Raw genomic sequence first — 27161 nt, 5'->3', positions numbered from 1 at the left:
TATTCTGTATAAGTCAACAGCAGAGCTTAAGTAGACTTATTCGAATAATGCCAACAAAGATTTGGAAATAAATACGTGACACAAACCCTGATTGTTAAAAAAAAAGCCAACAGCGAAGATATAATGGGTTGATCCAGATGGGCCTTCCCTCCTACTTACCACGGTCGTGTTGGACATGAGCACCCGTTCAGAGAGATTATTCATGCTGAGTAAACTTATCTCGCCCCAGTGGTTCTGGTACAGGAATTCGTCCGCTGTCGTGACGTTGTTGAAGAGTGACGACAAAGAAATAGTTAAACAGATTACGAGCGTTGGAAATTGAACCAAACCATTACCACCGCTGACAGTGGACCGGAACGATTTACTTACCGCCAATCCAGCTTCCGTTGAGCTTCTTCGGTGCGTACTCCCCATCGATGATGTCCTGCAGTCGTATCCGTTGTCCCTTGACGCGCGGTCCCTCGTCCGGCGGGGTAAGCAGTACCTGGTTGGATAGTGATGGAAGAGCTAGGTTAGAAGCTGTTGAGCAATGAAATCGCTTACACGACGGGTCAGGGTTTTGACATCATAAAAGGGACAACAGGTTCGGACCCGAAGCCGAAGGGCCACCATTCACGAAAGCGTCAATTGATGCTTGACTTAAACGAGCACGACTTTGGCTCCGGCGTTTGGTTCTTCTTTGCCCAAGAAAGGTCCCAACGATGAAGAAGGCACCGCCTTCGATAAAGACATTCGTGGCCCACACACGGAACCCCAAACCCGGAGCCTGCGTCTTATCTACAAACGGAGACGATAAAATGGTATGCCGCCGGGTTTTTGGAGCTCCACCGACGTTCGCTGATGCAACGGTTTGATCTCGAAGCAATTAAGCTAATCGTCATATTTTACCCATTTTATACGTTTTATAGAACGGTTTGACACACCGAGGGCCCCCGGGAGGGCTGTGAACATGTCATTAGCTTCAAAAGGAGCAAACACTGGTCACTGAAGGTGCTCTGTAGCAGACGAAAAGTCGTCACATGGCACACGGTCCTGGGTAAACAGGATTTCCGAGGACCCGGATCGTCGCTCGGTCAATAGATTCGCATTATTTCGATTCAAATAGATTCGGGTATGTTGGACCATTTCACAGCTACAATGTTTATTCGAGAAAGTTCAGGGCGCTTGCCAATTTTATGGTAATCTTGTCTTATAACTCATGCCGACACTTGTCCGGTGCTGTTCTGTGCGGTATAATTATTGCTGTTTGGTTTCAGTGAACATTGTAGCTCCTCCGGCAGCGGATGGAGCTTTGGTTAGACGTGATTTTCGCAAGACGGACCCGAACTCGGTCGTATTTTAATTAAGATTGAAACCATCCGATAAAACGCAACAATGTCGTTGTTTCGAAAATGTTTGGGATCTAACATTATTCTGAACCCGGAACGTGGATTTGGTGTTTCAACCAACATACCGTACCGGGGTCGTCTGCCAGATTGCTGCATCGAGCACACCCGAGGGGGTTTATTTAAAATAGCCGAAAACGATTGACTGTGTTTGAATTAACGTCGAAGCCACACATACACACTAGAAACTAGGCGCTCTTGCCTTCGAACCACTATCCCAAGGGCAATCTACAATAACCGCCGAGTGGTGTACTGGTCGGCGAAACGTCAGATGCACCAAACACCGGTCCGGCGGATTCATTGGCGCAGCATTAGCCCCGGTCACCCCACCGTTGAACGTGACCGCAGCGTGTTTTGGGCGGCAACATACGGAATGTGTTTCGTGGACCCGAAGCGAGCGAGATGAGCACTGTGCAAACATTGTTTTCCCAACGATTTGAATCCGGCCATCGTCGAAACTCGGTGCGTCCGTGTCCGAGTCCTTCGGGCGATTTATTCTGACGCGTTTGATCACGGCGCTTAATTTTGATTTCACGATATGCCGGTGAAGGTTTAACGAGTGCGGTTCTTTCTCCACAACACCACGGTCACGGGAAACGAGAACGTTTGGACACTGACATCAAAAGATTGTGTTTAACTGAGTTGTTCATTTCGAAACATTTCTTTTGAAAGAGCTTTGTTGAGTTGTTCTATTCTATCGTTGTGTTCAAATTTAAATACAACATGGTTGCTATTATTTTCTTTGACCTTTTTTCGATTTGTTCAACTTAAACGTCTGCTCAACTGAAAATCAACTTAAAATGCATCATAGCATAACACAGTCTTATGAATGAATAATTTATTAACAAATCAAGTGCGAGTAAACTGCTCTACGAGAAATTATCTTGTCACAGCATGTGCTCATCTGGCTGATAAGTTATCTATGCCATTTATGTCGGCCTGAAAGTTTTAATTAAACAAGTTGAATCAGAATCAATATACATATGCAATGTGTGTTGCGAAATTGCTTTTACCAGCCCGGTGCAACCCACATACCACACATCGGCCAGGAATGCAAGTGACCGACGTGCCCGAACTGTTAAACATCAGCATAAACTAGAAAGCATTGGACCTCTTTTGTCCGGCAAGTGGACCGAACACGGGTGTGTCGTGGACCAGAAATTGGAAGTTTGTGGAACGTTTTTTGGCCGGACTTTTCCAATGCACTTTGTTGGAGAATTTTCAATATGCATTACAAGCAGCAAAAATTACGTTGCATTAAAACGACCGTTACTGGTTCGGCTACCGGCCTTGAGCGACTTCCTAACCGACTTCCTTTGAAAGTCCTTTAAACCTCTTGCCGAAGAATTTACAATTTACAATTTCTACGCTACTTGTTTTGATTTCTGAAAACGTTTGGCGGAACAAAATGGCCAACAATTTGCGGCCACCAAACGGGAAATGGGCGCAGCGGTTGCCAAAAAGCAATTACATGTAATGCTGAAACTGAAAGCTGCCGGAAAGGAACGTGACCGAATGGCCGATTTTACCGCCAGCGATGTTGACGATGCGGTGCGCCTACGCTTACTACTAACGGGGCAACGGAACAAACCGCACAACTTTTAGCGAAGCAATACGTTGCTTAATAATTCAAAGGCTGGCCGGTGCCTTCCTGGAAGGGCGTCGCGCAGGTAATTATGAAAACACCAGGGAGTGTTTTAAACTGTGTTTAAATAAATTGTGTCACACATTTAACTTCTTTGATGCCGATGACGGCAGGAATTTATTTTAACTTTTCCCGACGCTGCGGAAAGAAAATTATGAGAAAAATAAGTGAACTACTGCAGAATGGTTCTTGTGGCGGAATGGCGTTTGAGATTTGTTGATAATCTTAGTTCTTCAGCCGAATGGTGGACTTTTCTCGAGAATGGCCAAAGTGGCCGCTTCTGATCGGATAGCATGATAGCATTGAACGAAGAGATCCTTTTTATGCTGGAATGGTAGTCCGTTAAAGATAAGCATCACGATTGGCAGCCAAAATGATGGACCCTTAATTGGGGCATTTTCCCAACGCCTCAGGTACATTAGAGAACTGAAGGATTCCGGCACAGAATGCTCTATTTTGCCAAAAGTAAATTAATAATGTTAACAACCAACTGCTTGGGACGGTTGTTTTTCGTTCAAATCTTAGAGCCGTCCTTTTCCTCGTTTTTTTTCTATTACTTTGCTCGGTCCCACGATTGGTTTGATGGTAAACAAATGTGCCTTGGGGGAACTCTATTTATTTACATCATGACTTTTTATATGATGGGTTGTTTTCTTCAATTGCCAATTTTGAAAAATGTAGAAACTTTAACGTCGTTTCCTCTTCCCAGTTCAAGGTAATGAGCTGAGTTTAAAGAGTATTTTTTCGCTTTTCAAGTGGAGCAGTCCAATATGAAGTTAAAAAAACATGTTCATAAAAGTGCAAAGAGCAACAAAGTGAACGAACTGAGAGAACAGTAATAAGTCATGCCCGTCGATGGTTGCACTCTACTGGGAAAACCCTTCAACGGTCTGGAGTTTGCTTGGTTTTGGCCGAAAAAGTTTCCGAGGCTACATTTTTCAACTCTAACATTTACTGTACACCGCTGCCACTACGGTGTGTAAGCAAGCTAATTCCACGACCGAAGACAATTTGCCGGTGTGTAGGTAAAGGGACAAACATTCATCATGACGATGGCCACCAACGCGAATGGTACGAGCGCGAGCCCGGTCTCAAGGACACGAAGGATCGTAAGCAGGGATGTTCGGCGCTGGGCTTATATAGTGGGTAGCTCCTTCGAGGAACGATAGTTTGTGGGGACAAAGTAAAACGAAGTCAACGGGGCAGTGGGCTAAGCGGTTTGCTATCCTTCGGTGGAGATTCAGCAAAACTGTAGCACCCCGAAAACAAACGGTTTCGTCGAGGGCTGCTGCTGCTGCGAGAGGAGAAAATGCGAATAAGTGGCCAACGGTGCCGAGGATCAGTAAATTGAATTATGCGGTATATTGAATTGAGAACGAATCCAATCATCATGAGAATTGGAATAGCGAAGCGTTCGGCCGAGGGTGTTGCTTTCAAGGATGTGTTAAATTGCATTAGGTGCTACGGTGCACGCGGTACGAGTCGGGGCCAAAAAATCTGCGCATGACCTACAGCTTGGACACATTGTAAAACTTTTTAAGCTAAAGGGAAACTTTTTAATAGAACGAAACGCATAGTATGTACACTTCAAGTTATGCCGAGAATAGTTGGTTAGCTATTTAGATTTAGTTTTGTTAGCTATTGAATAATCTGACTGAAAATAAAACTGGTTATAAAAAGCTTGAATTTTCACAGTATGAAAATTGAACCATTGGATATGTTATTTATGGAAACGATTGAAGTTGAACAACTCTATGGACGCAGACATTCAAAAATCAAACACAAAATTTGCTCGCTTTTGCTCTTGTGTTTGTGACGAATCTTTGGCTCAGTACAATAAAATAAATAAAGAATTTCTTACCAAAATACGACGTGCGGCTCCAGCGAACTACGACTTATGGAGGACAGTTACTTACAGTTTAATTCTAAGCATGTTGCAATGTTTACTAGATAGATTGGAGGTTATAAAATGTCGTATTTATTTGGACCAAACAAACAACTAAAACAGACATTATCACACTGCACGTTTGTTAGTTAAGTTAAGTAACATCATAAAAGGTTCATTTAGCTAGCGGCAACTTTACAACCGGTGAAGTAATAAATCACAACTAATTGATGGTGCCATAAATAATGCTCTCCCCAGCAACGCTGACTGGGAGCTGATAGAAGTAAATCATAGTAGACAGTTGCTTCATTACAAGTCCTAGTATGCGTTAGTCCTGCTTTTCCTGCTTTTCACGCTGCACCGTGCCGTACCGTCTACGTTCGGACGCTTTTTTTTCTCTCCATCAAACGGGTGCCAATTTGGAAACTAAATTATTCTACAAAATGAACGAAAATTCAAGTTCAACGCCACAGGCGCCACAAATTGGTTCCGGTCCGCAGTGCAAAGCACCCTGGGCGGCAAGTTGGAACAGGGCGCGGGTAAAGACCATCCTGAACGTGAAGGGCTACATCATTGGGCAGTGCATTGGCCGGGGTTCCTACTCGAAGGTGTTCAAGACCGTCTACCGACCTTCGCCGCGCGACGATGGGCCGGTGCATTCGCTGGCCTGCAAGCTGATCGATCGGCGTAAAATATCGAAGGACTACGAGCGGTGGATGGCACGTGAAACGGTCACCATGTTGGCCCTCAACCATCCGCACATCGTGTCCGTGATCTCGATCCAGGAGTACGGACCGTACGTGTGCGTGTTCATGGACTACTGCCGACACGGGGACCTGCTCCAGTTCATGCAGGAACGCAAGCGGATCTCGGAGCGCCGGTCTCGCCTGTTCTTCGGTCAGCTCACCCAAGCCGTACAGTACATGCACGGGCAGGGTTACTGCCACCGGGACATCAAGTGCGAGAACATTCTGCTCGTCAACCCGTGCTACTTGAAGCTGACGGATTTCACCTTCTCCAAGCAGTGCTACCAGCAGGAGCTCAGCGCTACGTTCTGTGGATCCATCGCTTACACGGCCCCCGAAGTGTTGCAGAACATCCCGTACGATCCGAAGGCACACGACATGTGGTCACTCGGGTGCGTCCTGTTCATAATGATCACCGGCACGATGCCGTTCGACGAAAGCAACCTCGCGAAGACGATCGAGCACCAGCGGCGGAAGCAGTACGCCTATCCGGCCGACTGCAAACCGAAACCATCAATCATGGACCTAATTGACAGGCTCATGGAACCGGATGTGACGGTCCGGGCCACCATCGACGGGGTGGCCAATGATCCGTGGCTCCTGGGATAGCGCCACGGTGACGCGTCCCGACACGAAACCCAACGCCCGGTACTCACCACAGATGTTACGATCAGGGCTAGGACGACGATAATTACGAGGAGGGCAATCAAAATCCCTCGCCAATTGCGCTGGTTGGGGTTGGCCGAGACGAGCTGTGAAGAAAAGCGGAAAACACACGCAAATTAGAATGGAATTTGATTAAATTTGGGTCACTTTATGCTATATGGCACCATGGCACTGGCTCGCCCTTCAACCGCGGAGAAAGCTTCCCTAGGGGGAGAATTTCTTATCACGTAAATTAAGCTTGCCCCTTCACGGTTCGTGAGCGTCTGTGGCAATGGTGACAGCAGTTTAACGGTCATTTCACGGTCCATTGAACCTTCGGCCGAGGATTTAGCGTTCGATGTTGGCTCCAGAGCCAACAAAAGTAAAAATCTAAATTAAATTTGTTCATATTCGTGTTGTTCGAATTTTAATATTGAAACTAATGTATCCAAAATTTTCTGAAAAATAATTAACGTTGCTTGTGTTTAATGTGCCATGCCATCCAATTTTTATATCCACTCTATTGGTATTTCTCTCATCTATCATAACTCAACATCGGAACTGCCTAGCCATGTACACTAAATGTCCAAATAAATTTGTTGTCCCAAAATAATGGATAGTTATAGCTCCGGCAGCGAAGTGTCCAATATTTTGCATAAGCAAACAAAACCCACACTTATCCATTCAAACAAATGTTCTCAAACAATGTGACTGCACCACATCCATCATTCAAACTTTTGTTACCGATTTAACACGACGAAACGATCGGTCGCACACGCGGGAGTTTGCCAAAGTTTAACTTCAATCGTTCCTCTTTGCGCAGCCTAAACAGCAGCGCCATCTATTTCCCGCGTGGCAACATTAAGGGACATTGGGAAAATGCTGGGGCCCTTTCCGCGTCTAGCAGTAGCTGCAAAGTGATGCCACAATTCGCCCATTCGCACGCCCAACTCATCACGGGTGGGTGGGTGTGAAGACACTGGGCGCGCATTGTGGGTGGCGTCACTAGGGGCTGGACGGGCCCACGCAGCTTCCCACACTTTAGCCGTCGTCACGTGTCACGTGCGTGTGGTGTAAGGCTTTTAGGTGGATGCTTTCTTTGTTTGATTGATGATGTTTACTGGGCGGCCAGTCGGAAGCCTTTCACGCGACTATCAATTTGAAAATGGATAAACGAGCAAACAGCCGAAGGCGATGACGTTTGAAAGTGAGTTCTATGGATTCAACCACCGTGAAGCGGTCTATAAATCATCTCCGGACGCTCCGGAAGCGAAAAAAATGAAACAATGTATCTCTTGTTTGGTTCTAGCGTCTTCTGGCGCTAAAAACTAATAGCGATCGCCGGCGTTTGAGAGCGATCACTGTTTGAAGAAGTCACCCCGGGCGGCCTCTGTTGGCCATTCTGCTGCCATCACAGACTCAGGGGTGATGCGAAACACTCCAAAGAAAATGTGCATCCATTGGCTGCAAATGGAATTCACACTCATTGTGTATTCGAGCCCCCTGATACTGTTCTTTCCTTTCGTGAGCATTGGCGTTATCGAAGGGCCGAGAACACAGACAGAAATCCGGACTACGGTTCCGGTTCACGGAGGCGCGCATAAACGGTCACCCAAACGGCGTATCACATCGTACATTGCAATTCAGTGGAAAGAAATTGTTCCATTTCGCCTTTTGTTTGCCCGAAAGGCGAGAGCAAAGCCCAAGGACCACGGACCGGAACTGCAAGTGCAGCTTGCAAATGCACGTTGCCCGACAGCAAGCAGCCGCCCCATCGGTTGTGCCGGATGCCGCTCGACCCGCCGGCGGGCCAGGAAGCGCAAAGGAGCAGGATTATTGAAATTAAAATCCTTCCGGCTTAGGCTGCGGGTCGTCGTCGGGACGCGAACGAGGATCTTTCGGAAATAGTGACAGACGATCCCGCGGAGAAGTGTCCATAGAGCCGCGTGAATGTTTGACAAAAGAAATTGCTCCCGTTCGATCGCTGGCATCCCGGGCTTATGCCGGTCTTATGCTGGCCCGCGAGGGATGGACTCGACCGCCGACCGCCCGGTGTTATTACGGTGCACCGTCGGATACCGTCGGAGGCTTCCGGGTGGCTTGGTGATTGAATAAAGCCCGAACGGAGAATAAATAATTCATGAAATGTGTGCGCATGATGCGCCAGCGGACAGCCTGGGCAGCCTACAGCGCAGGATTCTGAGGATGGTACGATTCGCTTCGACACAGAACTGAACGGAAAACTTGGGAGTTCCGATGGTGGTGATGATTTTCAGACCGAGTTAAAAGATTCGCGACAGAAAATTATTTGATGACATTATTAGTTGCTGCCAATAAATGGCTGATGGTTTTATAGTAATGCTGCCACTGTGGAGTGCATGCTCCTAGGGATCATAGTTATTGCAAATTAAAGTTATTCGGATTCCAGAACTTTAAAAAAATGTTAACAAAGGTATGTGAGAAAAGTCTACCAATTGGCCATTCCGATGCCAAAAGATGTGCCAAATGTGTATGAAAATAAAATTTCGGCTGTCAACATTTTCGACCAACGTCCCAATCAGTTAAACAATCAATATTCGATTTTCAATCATCACCACCTTCTGAGTAACACCCAGTGTACGAACGGTAATCCACGGTGGCCCAATTTTAATTACTGATTTAAAAAATGAATGACCTTCCCGGAAATGAATGTCCAAAAAAGTTAATTAATTACCGAGCAATACGTGAAAGAGGAACGAAACCATTTCATCATTTTATTTTGATTCAATGAAAACCTTTCGGCTCAAAAACAAGTATTGGCCAAACATCAGAACAGCGTACTGTTATTTAAAACAAGTTATTTCTGTTAAGAGGTTCTTTTGGCAAGATTTTAAGTAATGATGAAGGTGTAAAAAGGACGCTTTTCATGAGCCTATCAAGTGCTTATCAAGTAAACAGGTTCGATGCCCATTGATTTTGCATATTTTCCATCAACGTACCAGTGGTCAAGGTCCATCCATTTTCCCGTCATATACACGCAGCGTCGGCGTAATTTGTACAGAGTAGGGTAAAATTAAAAAGGATGGATCGTAAATTGATGAAGATTAGGATGAGCTTGCGACATCGCTATAAGTAAAATGTTTTAATCGCTTAGCGCTTACAGAGAGCGATGTCAACGTTAAAAGTTGCTTCCTCTAGAACCCCGCGCTACCAACTGGCGACCCACGGTATCGGGCAATTGAACCCCAAAAAGTAAAGTTTCATAAACAACTGCGAAGCTCGTGAGTGGCATAATCCCGACCTTTCGTAACGAAGGACACCGAAGCGTGCATTTTTTTCCATTAAAACTCTGCGTTTTTTGCGCTTCTCCGTGATTATCCGGGACAAGCCGGATAATTTCAAATGGCCCCTTCGGGAGTAGTTCCTTTCTGCTCGTGTTTTGTTTTCAGTTTCGAACTGGTGTGCCGGGGCCCCAAAAACCGGCAAAAGGCAAACAACCTATCGTTCCATCTAGTCGGGTTGCGCGTGTTGAAACGGAACAAGTGCGGTCTCCAAAAAGCGTGAGGGTTATAATTAATATAGCCTCTGTCAGCGACCCAGCCGAATGTGGTGGCCGGATAGTGGTGAGTTTATGAAGTTATACTAGAGACATGGGGCGGGCAAGGTGGAGAAAATTTATTGCCCTCCCAATTCCAGCCCGGCCAGCATTTCTAGACCTAGGAATTATGTGGGTAACGAAATGAAAGTTTCTGCGTCATGAACGGGGTCAAGTTTTTTTCCCCACATTTCTGGCAATGATGACGACGATACAGTGCCTGTGTCGATGCACCGTACCCTGCGGTGCGCTAAAAGGCACTGATTAATTTTTATGATCTATGAATTAGTCTTCATCATCGCAGAGCAACCGCGCCGCAGTGTTCTGGTGTCTCACTGGCCCGTACTTTTCTCTTGCCTTTTCGACCAACGAACGGTAGGAGCATAAGAACGTAAGCTTCAACTTCATGACTCGTGCAAGAAACGCTCACCCAGGCCCCTCGGCTCCTGCCGGCTGTAAATGCCGATGTACAGCCTTGGGGCATGGAACCATCCGGAATCGAAAACGGGCCCCTCTTGGACGATGTTAACAGTCGATGTGTACGAAATAAATTTGATCATTGGATTAAATAAATTTATTCCGCTACGTGACCCTGTGCCCCGTGCATGGAGGATGACGGTAAAATTGGAAAATAGCAAAACCCCATCGTGTGTTCTGGCCGTGGCGTGATCGAATTGACACGGAATCCAATCGAAAATTGCACGCTCGAGTGTGGTGGGTGTGATGAGGCCATTCGCGTTTAAGAAGGAACAACTCACTTCAAGTACTGCGTAAGAAATAATATGTTTCAACTACTTACAATTGCCTTGTTGAATACTTTTACAAAAACTTATTTTAAATTTTAAAATATTACATAACAAACACTTAGCGAATAACTCTTATAATGAAGGGAAAAGTGCAACTAACGCACTTTTCCGTCGGTTCCCAACATATTAAAGCTACGCCAAAGAGAGATTCAAATGAATTTCGTTCATAATGTTTCCGTTTTTATTTACTTTCAAATATGAATAGAGAAAAAAAACCCTTCCAAATACATGTTCATTACGTAAATTGGCATGCTGGTAATGCTGGTGGTTGATGCCATTCTTTGGTGTACTCCCTTGGTAATTCTGCGTAGAACCACCCCGGGACCTCTGGCACTCACTTTAATTAGCAATCGTTCACGCCTTTCCGAATCGAGTTCATACGGCTTTAATTCAAATGGCAAATTACTGTGAGACCAGCCATTTGCGAGACGGTTGTTAGTAGAGTGGAGGATGAAGTAACGTTTAGTTAGAGACATTCGAGCGACAGTCATTAATACTATGCACTATTTAAACAATAATTTTATTCGTATTGCATTTATCAAACGTTGCGATTGTTGAGCGACAACCACACGTTTACCAATCCGTAGACAGCGTTTTCTTGCACTTTAAAATGATGGAATTCCAAACCACACCTCAGTATCAGACATCACAAGGTCGGTTTAGGCTTATAAACTAACAACACGTGGAACGATTTAGTCTATAAAACATCAAAAAGCAAACAGAGACCATAGGACTGGTATCACGCCCAACGAGTATTAGCATCCCGAGCCCTGCTACGATATTTGTACGATTGTTCGCGTGGACAACGCTTTCGACGTTATCGGAAGGAATTTTTGCTCTCACAATACTATCTGGTTTCAATCGGCCCTCAGAAAACAAATCGATGTGATAATGGATCCAACATCTGCGTATTTTATCGCTTCACCCTACAACCGCAATCAAACCCTACACTCTATAATAGCGTACATTTGATCTTCCTGTGCTTAGAACTGTCCTTAACGCGGCCGTTTGATGGCTTAAGATCTTCCGTCTTTCGCGAGCGTATCTCGCGCATCAGGTCGAAGAACACCTTGTCCACGTTCTCACGGGTTTTGGCCGACGTTTCCAAGTATGGCACGCCCCACTGCCGGGCCCGCGCCTGGCACTCCACCAGCGGCACCTTGCGCTTGTTATTCATGTCGCACTTATTGCCCACCAACAGGAACGGAATATTCTCGTCGTTCTTCACGCGCAGTATCTGCTCCCGGAACTCGAGCGTTGCCTGGAAACTATCGTCCTCGGTGATCGAAAACACGCAGAGAAACCCTTCGCCACTGCGAAAGTAATTGTCCCGAATGGCGGCGTAGTCTTCCTGGCCGGCCGTATCCAGGATATCGATCTGCACCTCCTCACCGTCCAGCACGACCTTTTTCCGGTAGCTGTCCGCTTTCGTCGGTTCGTAATCTTCGACAAACTCGTCGTACATGAATTGCAGCGTCAGAGCGGACTTCCCAACGCCACCGCTGCCCACCATGATCACCTTGTGCAGGGCGGGTCCCGTCGTTGGCTTTTTCGACATCTTTTTTACTGTTTCAAGTTTTCGTCAAGGAGGAGAATACGGGGCTTTGCGTTTCGGAACTGACGATATGTGACCGTCCGTATTGATCGTGCTCGGCGAACGGCGCAGGCTGCTGAAGCTGTTCAACGATTTCCCAATCAATGCCGTTGCGAATCTGCGCTGGATGCTGGCTGTTCGAAATTTGCAGACTTTCTCTATTCCAGTCCAATCGGCGCAGCACAAGTAATCGTTCGACCGTTGTTTCGTCGGACTACAGAGTAAATATTACCAACGGGCAAAACACACGGACCGTTACTTATGATTGACACACTTTTCCGGATGTAAATTACTTACTGCGGAAGAAACCGTTTGAATTGGTTTCCGATGGTCACACGTTCTATTTTCAGCTGAATGATGCGAATGATTCTCTAATGTTTTGGTTTCGCACGACTGACGGGAATTCGAGCCATCGTTCTGTTTTCACCGGCGGGTTGGTTACTTTGTTCCCCTCGAGTGATCTTTCGTGCGAGCAACTTGCATGCGAGTTGCATTTATTAACGCAAGTTTCGTGATCATGCGACGATGCGCAAACGACTTACATCAAATATTTTCAAATATTTTATCCATATTGAAATTATTTCCCTCTGGATTAAGCCTCATTTGCTTATGTTCTTAAAGGCCTTCGAAAACAAGACATAAGTGTAACAACTTCTGGTTACTTTTCTACTTTAATATTTCCCTTAGTCAGTGTCGCTGTTTTCAATCATGCTACGTAATCCGTTGACTCTGTTAATAGAGTAGATGAATAAATAAATAAACAAAACATTAAACAAAAAAATGAATAAAACAAATAAACATACAAGCAAATGATTAATTATCTAAATGTTGCCATAATAATGTGCGGGAATAGTTGCATGAAAACAGCATTTAAAATTGCATTGAAAAGGAGAAATATCGTGAAACCGTTATCGTGGTTGTGATAAGCCACCATTATTGTGATTGCTTTGGCCATGGAAAAAAAATGCGTATTTCCAATAAGTTATTGGTCAATTATTTCAAACAAGCAAAAATGATATAATTAGATGAAATGAAAGCAACTGGAAGATGCGGCCAGTTGGCCCTCCGAAAACCGTCAAACCAAAGCGGCATACAGTACGAACGAATAATAGGTAGCTTCAGCAGCTTTGAATCAATACAACATTTCGATCACATTCTCCGCTAGTGACGAAGGAAGTGCAGAATAAATTTAATAACGCTTTGTTTCCGATACGATCAACAATTTCGCTATATTGCTTGTGTAGCACATTCATTGGGCCGGGAACATTATTGGTGTGCTTCCGATTCAACACATCGCGCGGGACGTGATGCGGTTTTTCTTCTTTTTTTCGGTTCACCACTTTGGGAGCGGTACACGGAAAAGGACGAACAAGGACAGCGCACCCCAGGTCCAGACGCGGAAACGCCGTCGTGCCACCGAAGGGTTGGTGGAATATTGAACGAGTTATCAGAAGTGAAAGATAAAACATATCCAGACTACAACCGACCGTCGTACCAACCGCCGGGCGGCGGGCTAGCCGGACCGGAAGTGATTCCAGCAAATCGATATGATGACTGCTAAGCACAATATTCGAGATCTGCACGTTCGCCACTTTACGGGGTACGCGGAGAGCATAGCATTTGCGTACATAAGTGTGAAACGGGACGTTATCGGTATCGACATTCGATTGTCGGGAAACGGTCCGGGGCCGATCCTTCAGTGAACGATTTTGGTTGGCCCCATTTCCGAAAAGGACGCAAAGGTTAACCCAGCGGCACTGCTATGGCGGGTGCGGAATCGGAAGTTTGTAAGCTTTGCGACATGCTGGGGGACGAAGCGGCCGAGCCAGACACCAGAAAGAGGAACGATGTTTAGGCCCGGAAACTTCAATTACATTGATGGGATTAAAATAATTCTGTCGGAACGCAGGGACCGTGCCCAGCGCTTGAGGTTTCTGGGGAAGCCAGTCTCATATCCGTTGTTTGTCACTCCACTTCCTGCGACTTTCATGAATTGCGGAGAGCACTCTAGGGTGGACCTCTCGTATGCTTCTGTTTCTGGGTCACCCGGATGTCGCAGGGATGTATCCGATTGATTTGTATCGCAAACCGGTCGAACGTCTTTCAATGTGAAGATGCTGGGATTATCCATCCGCTCCATCGTTCAATTATACTGCGAAGCTCATAAAGGATGAGTAAGGTAAGCTTGGGTCGGATTCCTCATGAACTGACAGACAAATCCAACGACTTAATTCGTACCTTTCTTTATCGAAAGGCACAGCATCAACTATGCTCGGAAGCGTAGGGTAGAATTCTAAACCTTTTCCACTTCTGAATGATTAATTGTTTGCCATGCATTTTGACAGTCGAAACGTGGATATGTTACTTTTTGGAATATATTTAAAGCATGTGATGATGGGTTTGCAATTTAGATTTTGTTTAGTTACGAATTTCGTTTTTCTTCGGTTGGTCACATATGTTTTGCCGGGTTTTAAGCGCATTCAAAATTGAAAGATAAATATTATTGGCCGGCACAACATCTAGAGCAACACAATGTGGCAAGCGGCACCAGAGACGGCATATTCACTCCCAAATGTACCTATTAACATAAATTTAAATCCATTTCGATTTTCTGAGAAACTTACACAAGAGAGTAATTTTACACGTTCGCAGGGTGGCTTTTTTCGGCATGGGTGCAATTCGAAGAACCAATCAACCCAAAAGACAACCCGTGCCACGTGACACGCCACGGAAACGATATGAATATTACATTCGCGTGCGTAAACGCAACGCAAGACCGTCACGATATTATCGATTTCGTACGGTTCACGGACACTGATGCCGCACTGATTTGATTGCTCAAACTGCAGATCATTGTCTTAAAGGGCGTTTGTTGCAGGAAGGATTAATAAGTAAGTAACCACGCACAGTCACTGTCTCACGGTGAATAAAATCGTACAACAAACTGTATTTTGTACGCATAATGGGTTTTTGACGAGAAAGCAACTTCCGGGGCGACGAACTATCCGCAGTTTGCGTGTCTCTTCGAGCTATGCACACAAACATTTAAAAGCAAATAATCGTGAATAAGATGTTGATTTATGATATCTTCAATCATAATCCCCACACACGATGGCCCATGCCGCACATCCGGTATCCGGCATCATCGTTCCACCGTTTGAGCAGTGTTGGCCTTTGTTACGTGACAAATTAGTTCTGGCCCGACTGGCGGATGGCCCGGCGTTGGTGTCGTCCGGGGACCATGTAAATATTTTGTGCCAAAATATCTTACCCAAAACACTCGCTTCCGTTCCCCGGTGTTTGCCGAGAATCCCACCATCGGCGGTGCGGTTACGAGTGAAATCATCCCATTTAGAGCATCACGGATGAGGGGACTCGCTGCATCCGCTTCTTTGGACTCGCCCGGGTGGCAGGAAAATCAATGTTTGTCTTGTCTATCCTCTTCAGCCGTCTAGAGCCACTTATCGCGTTTCCTTCAGGCTCGGGCTCGCTTCCGGTGCGCGCGTACGTTCAAAGGTCCCCCGGCCGATCCCGGCTAAGGTCTTCATCGTCGTGTCGTGCACGTCCTAATCGATTGTGCTGACGATCGAGATGACAAATTTGGTGCCCCTACGTGATACGCTCGGCCCGAGTCGCGGTCGCTACTTACATCACTTCGGCGAGCGGCAAGATACATTTCGTCACATTCCTTGCTACACATCACTATCCGGTTGCTTCCCGGGCCCCGAAAGCCACAAACAGTGGCCCCGGATGCGAGGGGCCCTGGAAAACAACTCCATCAACCGCGCAAAAGTGTGTATCGAATTCGATGGAAAACAGCTTTAACATCCGTTATCCTGGGCCCATCAGTATCAGCTTCCGGCTTGGAACAAACACCGAATAACCTTCGACGGGGATCCTCCAGCGATGCGGCGCATATGGAGCGCGAAAAAATCGCACGCAAAACTGTTGAACTTCACGCACACGCAGACGATATCGGCGGTCGGTGATCAGGATAAGCCGGTGTGTTTGTGTTGGTGTGGTAAAGTTTGGGGAGTTCCTCGCGCTAAACTCTTCCTTCGAATGGGGTTAGACGAGAGGCAGGATGGGCCCAGCATCACCTTTTACGCAGGGTCGGAGTTCAAGAATTTACTTTCCGAATGAGCGAAGGAAGCATGATGATAAAAATGGCCAAAGTTTCACTCCCGAGGCCTGGTTTCGTAAGGCACAGAATTATGGCACAAACTTTGACCGCTAATGGCGTGCGGAAGATGAGAGCAATGAATGAAGCTTTTTTTCCGCGCGCCACTCGCTGATGGGCCCAAGTTTACTGTGGGGAAGCACACAGTCGATGCACTAGAGCGGAAAATGATTTGAATCACCGGCTTGGTCGGAAAAGTGCAGGGAAGCGATTTGAATAATTCGGCGATTCGATCGATCGGCACAGGACGCTCACTTTCGTCCGATTGTACGCGGGAAATGTATGCTCTTTCATCTTTAAGGACGCACAGAAGTTATGTCTGGCAGTTGAGTGTTTTTGAAGATGATTCTGCTATCATGCTGGTTCGTATTTTTTCACTTAAAGTTCAACTTTCAATAGCTTTTACATTAACAATAGTATTAAGTTTTCATTCAAATAAAACGGTTAAAAAATGTTAGCATAATCCTCTAAACTGCTTAGTTAGCGTGACAAAGTCTAGCGCGGATAAAAAAATAAATCTAATCCGCGAGTTCCGGTGCGGCTAATTTTCCGGTGCTTCGACTTTCAAACAAGCGCTCCGAAGCGTCTCTTCGTTGATGCCACAGAGACAAATGATTCTGGCTGTTTTTTCCCAAGAAGAAGGATTTCATTAGCCATGGCGATGGATGCCATGGGTTCATCATAATGAGCGCTTAGCCGCGCAAAACATGGGGCTTAGCAGGCGCTTGAGCCTTCGCCAGCCATCGGTGGTTCCATCAAAGATTTTTGCTAGTTCCTTCCCATCGCGACGGCATCATCATCGGCTTGATTATGTGCAAACCTCGGCCGGCGAGGTAAACAAAATCGCGAAAAAAGACAGTTTGAACTCGGTGCTCGTCGTGTCAGCTCAGCGGAAGAGGATAAACTTTGGCAGGCTGCGATGGGCTGAAAAAGCAGGCCGTGCTTCGCCATGGCCGACGACTACTAAGCGTTGCTCATCTCTGCAGTGAGCATATGACATTTCACCTAATGCGGAAATGATGTTTGGTACGCCTAACGAATGCCGGATGGCGTTTGTATAGTCCGTACGTGCCGCGGTCTTTTCACAGGATTCTCCAGGCTTAAAACATGAAGCGTGCGGATGCGGATGCTATGCGGCGATGTTAAAATGTCAATCACACATGAACTACGCTCCGGGACGATTGAAGATTATCAATCCAAATATGTACGCTGATGCGAGTGAGCAATATTTTTATTACATTTCAGCATTAAGTGGACACAACCAACACAGTACAATTCTTCAGATATTTGGTGAAATATTAATCTGATCTGATCTGATTTTTGCTGTGGAAGGTTAAGTCGTTGAATTGTTTGTGGTTTCGTAAGGCGAGTTGTTTTTCAGTATTTCGCACCAAGATTAATGCACAGCGTAATGCGATAGTTGGGCCAGTCCATTGTGAGTAAAACAATGGAACGAGACCATCAGGCTATCTGAACACCTCCAAGAAAACTTTATCTTGACTCCGCTGTTGTTTGGTCGAGATAAAAAGCTGTGCATAAGCGTCCAAGGAAAGTGCCCTGCGCCACTGCAGCCATAGCCGATGTGCGATAACAATTGCCGACGAAACTTGGTAGCATTAATTTTCTTTCCCAACTTCTACCTTACCGGGGTTTCCGGGGTATTAAAATAGCGACGATACCCACCGACGAAACTTTCGCAACACCGTCAGGTCGGTCGATCTGACCCGTTCCCGTTGGCGTTCCCGTGGGTTGAAAAATCCCGGGGAAGCTGACGCAGCAGTCGATCAGTAATTGATTCTGTCGATAGCCGGGCCACAAAAAACCGCTCCGGAATAATCTCCCTTGACATGATGGCGCTTTAATTCGATTCTGATGTTGCGCAACTCCCTGGGGGAAGCTTACACTTACTCGGGTGTACTCGGGCTGCCACGGTAAGGACACCTTCGGGCGACGGTAACAAAAGTTTAATATCGCCCGAACAAGGACACCCCGTCGGTGGACAGCGTTGTGATTGGATCATGCACACCCCGCAGACGCCTTCGTGATCGAAATTATTTTCAGGTTAATGTTTTTTCTTCTGGCGTTAAATTACGCTAAAATGGGCATCTTGGTTGAGTGGTCTTGGAACATGTTTAACTTATTTCTTTTCACACTTCAGGTTTTTTACTGTTCAATTGGCTCTTACTCAGATTATGCATCATTTTTTATTAGTCCCACGTTGCATGCCAATATTCGGCATGATAAGAGAAATGTTTTACCAGATTTTTAACTGCAAACCTTCATCGCCATCCACGAAATATTTGCGTACTGCCAACCAGGTCCAGAGTTTCACCCACTAAAGCCACCAATCGAGAAACTAACTTTGCCACAGAAAGACCCGCAACGATTTTCGCTCTCCAGTGAAACTTCGATACTCCATAAAAGTGTCATTCTGAGCGCTTAGTGGCCGATGGCCGGAAAGAGGTGAAATTAGCTAATGAGGATTTTTTTTTTCATCTGGCCAACTACCGACCGTGCTGTTAGTGGCCGAAGCGACTGTGGTCTCGCCGCAGTTTGCCGAAGAAGAAAACATTCGCTCATTAAAGTCGCAGGCGTTGGAAGAGCGAAAAGGTGCGAAAAACTATGCTGCCGTTTGGTGCCTGACGCCGGGTCGGGGGCGCACATGAAGTGGCTGACCGTGGGGCCGTTCCATTTGCTCCCTGTTCCGTGTCGGTGGTTTGCGGGAGCACACGGCGTCGTCTCCGTGGTCTGTGACGGTCTGGGCCCAATTCTCAAAACAGCGCCATTATCACAAAATTAGTGCTGTGTAGTGGAATTAATTTAGCTTTTCTCGATGTTGGTGGCACCAGGACTTCTCACCAGGTAAGTGTTCGGGCTCGAAAGTTCTCTGCAGTTTTCGCGCTTCGCCGAGATTCGCATGTTCTGGGGTCTGGTGTCTGGTGAAAGAGTTGAACAAAAACTGCCATTCAGATGCATCATAAAGCCGGGAAATACTTGGCTCTTCTGTTTCTACTTTACGCTGTCTCGAGTCGGATTATTGGAACCGAAAGACAGCTCCATTGTTTGAAAGCCGGCGCAAAAGTACAGAAGTGTGTCGGCAGCTTTCGCCGTTTTTTGCAAACACGCCACGGGGCTGCTAGGCCACAGGAGGTTGAAGGAAGACGAGCCTGGACCGAGAGAGCATTCCGGGACGAAAGGCGGCAATACAGTGTTCTAAATTAAACTTGGAAAGTGTTTCGATTTTTATGACCCTTTTTCACGGTGTGCCCCCCAAAAGAGTCCTGGACTGGAGGCGGCAAACACCCGACCGTAGGATGCGGTAGTAGCTCATCGTCAGCTGAGCGAAAGTTCAAAGATCTTTTTCGTTCGAAGCTTGAGAAAGGGCTAGACCCTGCAGAAGGCAGAGGCACTCCTTGGCACATCCACCGGGTGCAAATACGGCGTCTACAAATAATTAAACATCCGCCTCCAGCAGCAAGAACCCTAGCACGAAGTGCAATGCTTTCCCTGTCGAGTAACCGCCATCGTTTTGCGAGCCACCGGAGCAGAAGCTACTCAAACAACCAGGGCCCGAAAGGATCAAGGCGAGTTCCTGAGCGAGTCCCCGGAACCGACCGTGCCGAGGCGGGGATAATGTTTAAATACAACACCAGGGTCCACGCTGGGTTGCTTCAGCAGCACCGGCCGGTGTTTGATGGCATCAAAAACGGGAGGGATTCATTAACACCAACAAAGGCCGTGTTAGCATACAGGACCCGGCAGCCCCGGCCCGGTGGCGTATGCATGTGCCGGTGGAGTAGACCGGCAGGACATGTTCTGTGGCGCTCCAGAGCCACAGCCCAGATAAGAAACACTTGCGCATCTGATTTGTGGAGCGGGCGGTCAACAATGGCAGCCGGGTGGACAACAATGGCCGTTGCTTTTGAAAGCAGGAAATGCTAATATTGGTCCAGCCTTCGCAACCTCATGAAGATAAATTGTTTCGATTGCAAGCGTGAAGCTGCAGCCGGCCGACTGTTCATGGACCGGCCACACGCTATTGTTTATTTAAACTGTTTTCTTTGTTAAACTCCAGAGCAACGGTCAAGTGGCGAGAAGTTTTCCGTTGTCACCATGGTCCGTGAAATTTCCCGGAAGCAACGCGGTGCGAAAGTAGTTAAAATTATGTCGCTACACGCAATCAGATAAAGCCTGCATGGGGTGAACAAATTATCACATACAAAAAAAGCAAACTTTTAGCACAATTATAAAAATGAATTCATATCAACAAAAGTTGAGCTGTTTGATGTTTAGTTTATTCGTTTGAATGTGACGTGAATTCAATGGATATTCCTATGAATGAAACAGAATTGTTTTAAAAACTATTTCCATATTTCCAGAGTTTATTTTCAATATTCTCATGGAGTTTGTAATTTTTCATTATCGTGATTCCATTCAATGGCAAACACAAGCCACGCGAATGGTTAGTAGTCAAACTATAGGTTAAATAGCCTCGGATCAGAACGTTATCACTAAACGGTGGTTTTACTAACCAAAATTGTATCCCATTATTTTTAACAGAATCTTAGTATTGTGAGGACAGAAAACCTGTGGACCTAAAAAAGTTGTCTTTTTTAGGATTTTTTTCATGTACATCATTGGCCCACATTTAAAATCCAGCTGTTGTTTTCCAACCAAGCTGACGAGATTTCCTTTTCAATACTACAACATAGTACGAGGTTTTTTTAATTTGAATTTTCCCTTGAACTGGACTTCATAAAGATGTTTGTTTCTACTTCAACAAAAAAATATCTAAACTTTTCATGAGGAGTACAATAAAAGAATTCACCCGTGGAACTCTAAAGAAGTCGCAACTTAAGTTGTCAAGCCATTCCTTCGGTGTGTAAAATCGATAACAGATAGTTCATGAAGCTGGAGTTATGTTCTGAATGCACAACCGTCCGCTGACCGTCTACGAATGGCTAACTCGCTAGCCCATAACGAGCATCCATCACATTCCGTGAGAGCCGGTACAGAGACATCAATCACCATCGTCAGCTCGAGCACCTTCACTCGATTAGTGCACACATCATCGCCGTGTTTGGGATGAGTTGAACCGAAAGGGAATTAATTAAATCATGTCCAGCGCTCCTAAAGCGCTCGTTGCGTAAGGTTCATCATCGCCATCGCCGGGGCCACATTCCTGTCACAGGACGCCCGGGTCGTTGCCGCTTAAACGTGATCGTTGTCGAATCCAATCGTCATGCGGAACGGACCCGGACCCCGACAAGGACCCACTCCGCACCAACGGCTACGATGCTACGATGTTTCCGTTATGCAAATGTAGCTTTGCTTCTGTCGTGCCGGGCCGGGGTTGTAGCACCCAGCCGGCCGGCATTTTGCAATTAGAACCGGCAAAACCTTCATCGGCAACGCTCGTTCGGGGCGCTCTTGATGCTTTTGATGAGAATTTCGATCGGCTACGTGCCTACAGGGCTTATGGTTAACCGGGAGCAGCTTGCCCTGCCTACATGAAACAATTAATATCCCATTTGCGGACGCCGGCAACGGCAATAGTAAATATCCGGACAGCTCGTCCGTCTCGCTCTCTTCTCTACGCGTCGAATAAAAACGATGTGGCATGGATTTTTTTCCACCTTTAGGCAGGCACTCGGCGAATGGAGGCCACACGCGTGTCTGTGGGGTGTGCGATAGCATCCAGCATCCACGTGGGGTCTTCGGGCTGGGCGTTAAAACTTCCTTTATCACGGCCTTGGCTCGATGCAGCAGTAGGCCCTCGGAACGGGGCCGTACGCTGAAACTCGTGTAAACAGCTCGGCCCCGGGAACCATATCCCGAGCCGTGCCGAGCGTGGCGCATTCATCTCCATTTTCACGGATGCTACGGTCGATAAATTCCGTTGCACATCGAATAACAGCCAGTGGGTCATAAAAAGGCACTTTATGGCTTGTCGGTGTCTTTCGGGAGTGAAACATTTGCCACCGGAGAAGGAGGAGGCCAACAGGAACGAGTGTTATCAACCGACGCCACTCCGACGAAAGAAGCAGTGCGGGCCACGCTGCTCTCCCACTCGTCGTGCGTCCGCCCACCGGAAAATTATTTTTCCACCCACCAAGGTGATGCGCGGCGCGTGCACGTCACAGAAAAAGCGTAATCGAATTTCCTTCGGCAAACAAACAGATAAATTCAATTCCGTTTCTGGAGCGGGGTTTTTCAACCACGCGGACCTTGACTACACCTTGACACGTTGGTTTGTTGAAGAGTTCGAGTCTGTCTGGTGTAGTCTCAAAAAAAGCCAAACGGCACGCCATCAGCAAACGAGGACGCCCAGCGCAGCGTGATGTAATTAGGTTCGGTTCGGGTTCAGTATTTGCATAAGCCAATTGATTCGCTTCTTTACTCGTGGTGCTGTAACAGTTTAAGGTTTAAGTGTATGTGCTCCCAAATATTATCCCGCCGAGCGAAGGGGAGCGAAGCGTTTCTAACATATCTAACTTCATTACGGGGCTTCAAATATATATTTTTATGCCAAATAATGTGCCGTAGAGAAAAAAGCTGACTCCAAAAAGGTATCAAGGTTTTTAAATACTCGCTATGCACGGTTAGCCGTATGCGGCTTTCGTACAAAACACTTGTTAATAAAGTATGAATTGAATTAGCTGAAAACATTCGTTCCTTTCTTCGTTCGGTGGCCGCCGAAATTCGTTGAAGGTTTCATTAAAAATGAACGCAGCGCAGAGAAGAATAGGCAACGGCGTCGGAAGGCCCCTGGAGCAAATTATTTGAACCAACGTAACGGCCAACCGTCGCTCCGATAGCAGGGTCCGAAAGTGAATAAAATATTTGCTACGGTCCGGCCGGCGCACAGTAAAAGGATCTCGGGCCAACAGCGCGAAACGGATCCCGCATCACACCGCGTGCAGATGATGGTGGTAGCATTTTCGTACCCAAGTCCAGACGGTGCACAGGCCACCACCTTCGGACAAGACACTGTGCCCCAAAAGAACGGATCGGTTTTTTGGCAATTCAAAGATGGCGATTCAAGATACCTGCAAGATGGCCCATTTCTAGCAGACCTCGTCTAAAGATGATGATTCAATTGCCGGTAAGGACGCTGGGGGGGTACGTAGCGAGCAGGTCCACCAGGTGGAAAGTCGTAAATGAATTGGACAAAACGCACGCTACCAGTGGCGGAGAGAGGACTATGCTAACCGAGGAAATTCTAAATGATGCGGAGCTTCAGACACAAGACACGGAGTAACGAACGTTCAGTAACTTTTAACTTAGTACGCGTAAAGCATATTAAATTCTGCAAACTGCAGACTTTTATAATATTAAAGCAATCGCTAGCTAACGGCAATAATGCTCGATTGCCATTTTCTCGTCCGAATCCATTGGCTTAGAATGATAAAAGAATACAAAGTTCATAGAGTGTTTCATTTGACAGCGTTAGGGGACATCATTCCGCAATTTAAATAATAACCTGGTCACGTCTGCAGAAAAGGTCACAAATGCATCAGAGCTAAACGATAAAGTAGGGCCCAAAGAACGGAACGGAGCTCTCAGAGTCCGAATCGCTATCCAGTGTCTGTCGACGAACGAAATAAAGAAACGGATCGTTGAGTCCAGGCCGGGCCTTTATGGCTGGACGACTTTCACGTTCCAAAAAAATGCTATCCTTTTGAACAGCTGTTCGCACTTGGTTCGAAACAGGACAGAACGCACCGATGAGCATCGTTCAACTTTCCATCCTGACGTTTGCATTTGCTCTCATTCATTAGGTAAAATTTTATAAATATATAAATAGTTAATTATAAGCAGAAGTTGTTTCAAGCGAGAAAAAGGTCAGTTTCTGCAAGCTAGTTGATAGTAGTTAGGATATCATAAAAATCAACGGTTAATGGCAGCAAAACCTAATAATAATAACACCTTAGCTCCACCATGAAAAGTTCTCCAATGGAGATGCTACGTCGTATCAATTTATGTTTCATTTTAACTCAACGAAGATTGTAGTTTCAAAATGCAAATTGCAACTGCATCCCTTTCCATCAATGATAACCTATTTGGAATTCGCCCACTCTTCGGGGCTCCGGTGAAACGCGTCTTGCTTTATGACGCCACGAAGAGTCATAACTTTCCTTACGATCGCTTTATCGAGGCGCCCCATCGGAACAAAACGGCTGACAGAACGACAAACACAGCCCACCCCGTACCGTATCGTAGTGGCACCTATTGGATGGGCGGTGCGCCTAGAATACCGCTCGCAGCATAAATATTGTTGTCATAATTCGCAAGACTGGCACTGGCCACGGCACCGTCATCGTTCGACCGCAATCACGGCTAACGATGATGCTAACAGAATCAGATTATGTCCGAGTCAACTCGAGCCCGAAAAGCGGATCCGTTTAGCTAGCTGGCTGGCGTGTCACCGCAAATCCATGGCCCACACGCGTTACGTGTCCAGGATGCGTAACGCACCGAGCCGTCGGTTGGATCGGTTCCCACACGGCAGCAGCATCCACTCCGGTCTGACCGTCAAATGGAGGCGCATGGTGGCTGCTGAATTATTATCGCTCACTCGTCCCCAAACCCACCGATGTTTCAATGTGTGCGAGAGAGCGAGAGGCCGGAAAAGAATTAATTCGTTTACGCTTGAATGTGGTGGTGTCCGCGAGAGTATCGCTTGCGATGCGTGGTTGTTTACGTACGTTATTAGCGCATGTTTAGCGCTGTTTGCAGAAGAGCTACCTGCGGGACGGTCAAACTGTCACCCGGAGCCAATTCAGGGACGCTTCTATGTAGAGAGAGGCACAGACACAGCCTTGCGAACTAGACCATTCACCGTCGGCTAGACAGTGAATCGATGATGCATTAATGTTCCCCAAGCATGCAAAAATACCATCACCGGTGATCATGGGGCTGATTGGGAATCGACGTGCGCTGTAATCGTGGTAATGTTTTGATTGGCTCGTGAATGGTTATATTGCATAGTTCGTAATGCCCATCTGGAAAGCATGACAAAGTGCTTGTTGCGTTGCATGTGACCCTAAAATGATGTAATCGCACAGAAGATCGATAATAAATTGTTTCCACACAACGTTGCGTGGTTTGGGGTTTATGGTATTAAATTTTGCACTTAACTTTAATCCGTTGAAGTCAATTTGGGTTCATTCGAATTGTGAAGCCAGTGATTGTCAGTTTCCGAAGCCTCTAGAGATGCCACCAGAAATCGAGTTCTTGTACCATAATGGCACTTACCTAATATCATATCACAGTTGCAATTCAACTTAAAGCCATCGGCTCGGGCCGTTCCTGGAAAATTGCGCACAAGACACGTCGGCCTGAGAGCCTGTTAAGAATGCTTTCATCCGTCGGTATATTCTCGAGAAAACGTGTTGTTAACATTATCCGAAAGTGTAGCGAAATTTTAATAAAGAATAATTTCAGTTTGTTCGGCACACAGCCAAGCATAGCACCAGACCGTGCCGCATCTTCTTCACCAAGAGCATATGCTTAAATTCTCTTTGAACGTCAAATTCTCAAGAAATATCTTCCGTTCTCGGAATGCCATCAGCTTCAGCGTCGTCTCAGAGTTTTGCTTTCATCACGAAACTTCACGATATATCTACTTCTTTTCTTTCGACAAACTGTGTACAGGGCTTTTTTTACGCAAACACACGTCCGAGAAGATTTAGGGACAATGATCCTCAAACAGCGGATGCGGATGTTGGCTCATAATTTATGGCTCGATCGCTAAGTGAAGCTATCAGATTTTTTGCCCCCCGAGGGCCGGATGTCGATAATTATATTTACCACACGGGGAGCCTGATTTCCGTAGCCGGTGGTGAGAGCAGCGAACGTCGCAGCCCTAGATTCCCACCGGTCCCTTATCACATGGCAGCTGCACAGAGTAACCCAGTGTTGTGATAAGAATTTTTATCTCCTTTTCTCTGTCCTTGCGTTGGGCGTGTCTTTGTACAGTGGTTGTGTCGCACAGACACACGCATTGCGACTCACGATTGATTGCGAGAGGTCACCGAAAGTGATTAGTGAGCTATTAATAATATTTAGCAAGTAAAAAAACCAACACTAAAACATCAATCATGTATCACTTGTATGGTTGTGGACGGTTAAAAACCAACACATAGTTCGCCTCACTAACACCACTTCCACCAGCTCTACGCTACGCACCGTACGCCAGCATCCGGTGTAAGCCTCCGTAACACGGCAAAATCCTTAGTAAATCCGTTCGACAAAAGTTTGTTTCAATTTTGTGCTTGCACACTCGCCGGGCGCCCTGTACGCCATCCCACCATCCTGCACGTACCTTCAGATCCTGCTCGTGCTGAACGCGAAAGTAGTCCATCGGTCCGCGCTTGCCACACGATCCTCTGACTCGGCTAGATTGCTTTCGGATGGTTTCGAGAAGTTTTACACTCCATTTGCACGATTTCACCTCGCCGGACCGGTGGTGTTGGTGGAACTGAGTGATGAAACTATGCGCTGTGTGTGCTGGCACGTAGGCCCTCCCCGGTCCTCGGTCGCTGCAGCAAACCGTTCCACGTGGCCCCGCTGGCACATGGATGCCAGCCTGTAACACGTGTCCGTGCGGGTTTTTTAACGGCCGTCACCAACCCCATCAACATCATTTTTATGTTGTAATTCCAGCACGACTTGAATGGCCGAGTCGAGTAGCTTGCA

General features: G+C 46.5%; 2 protein-coding genes across 2 annotated transcripts in view; both read right to left on the bottom strand.

Moving 5' to 3' along the window:
• Positions 1 to 26826, bottom strand: part of LOC131212977 (venom dipeptidyl peptidase 4) — a 44819-nt gene extending 17993 nt beyond the window's left edge. The window contains exons 1-4 of the mRNA XM_058207080.1: positions 26788 to 26826; positions 6318 to 6413; positions 370 to 484; positions 160 to 254 (exon numbers count right to left, since the gene is read on the bottom strand). Of these exons, the coding sequence (XP_058063063.1) occupies positions 160 to 254; positions 370 to 484; positions 6318 to 6413; positions 26788 to 26826 (345 nt within the window). The remainder of the gene's footprint in view (positions 1 to 159; positions 255 to 369; positions 485 to 6317; positions 6414 to 26787) is intronic.
• Positions 11181 to 12650, bottom strand: LOC131212978 (ras-related protein Ral-a-like). Its single transcript, XM_058207081.1, has 2 exons — positions 12578 to 12650; positions 11181 to 12494 (listed from the first exon to the last, which is right to left on the bottom strand). Exon 2 carries the CDS (start codon positions 12242 to 12244, stop codon positions 11639 to 11641), a length of 606 nt encoding a protein of 201 aa, XP_058063064.1. The 5' UTR covers positions 12245 to 12494; positions 12578 to 12650; the 3' UTR covers positions 11181 to 11638.
• Positions 26827 to 27161: the final 335 nt, after the last annotated feature.

The sequence above is a fragment of the Anopheles bellator genome, chromosome 2 (genome assembly GCF_943735745.2).
Source record: "Anopheles bellator chromosome 2, idAnoBellAS_SP24_06.2, whole genome shotgun sequence".
In the NCBI taxonomy this organism is placed as follows: domain Eukaryota; kingdom Metazoa; phylum Arthropoda; class Insecta; order Diptera; family Culicidae; genus Anopheles; species Anopheles bellator.
The sequence above is the reverse complement of the archived record's forward strand: the minus strand, read 5'-3'. Positions and strand labels throughout refer to the sequence as shown.

What these genes read in the sequence shown, in the direction of transcription:
- LOC131212978 (XM_058207081.1), bottom strand. Translation starts at nt 12,244, where the DNA reads ATGTCGAAAAAGCCAACGACGGGACCCGCCCTGCACAAGGTGATCATG.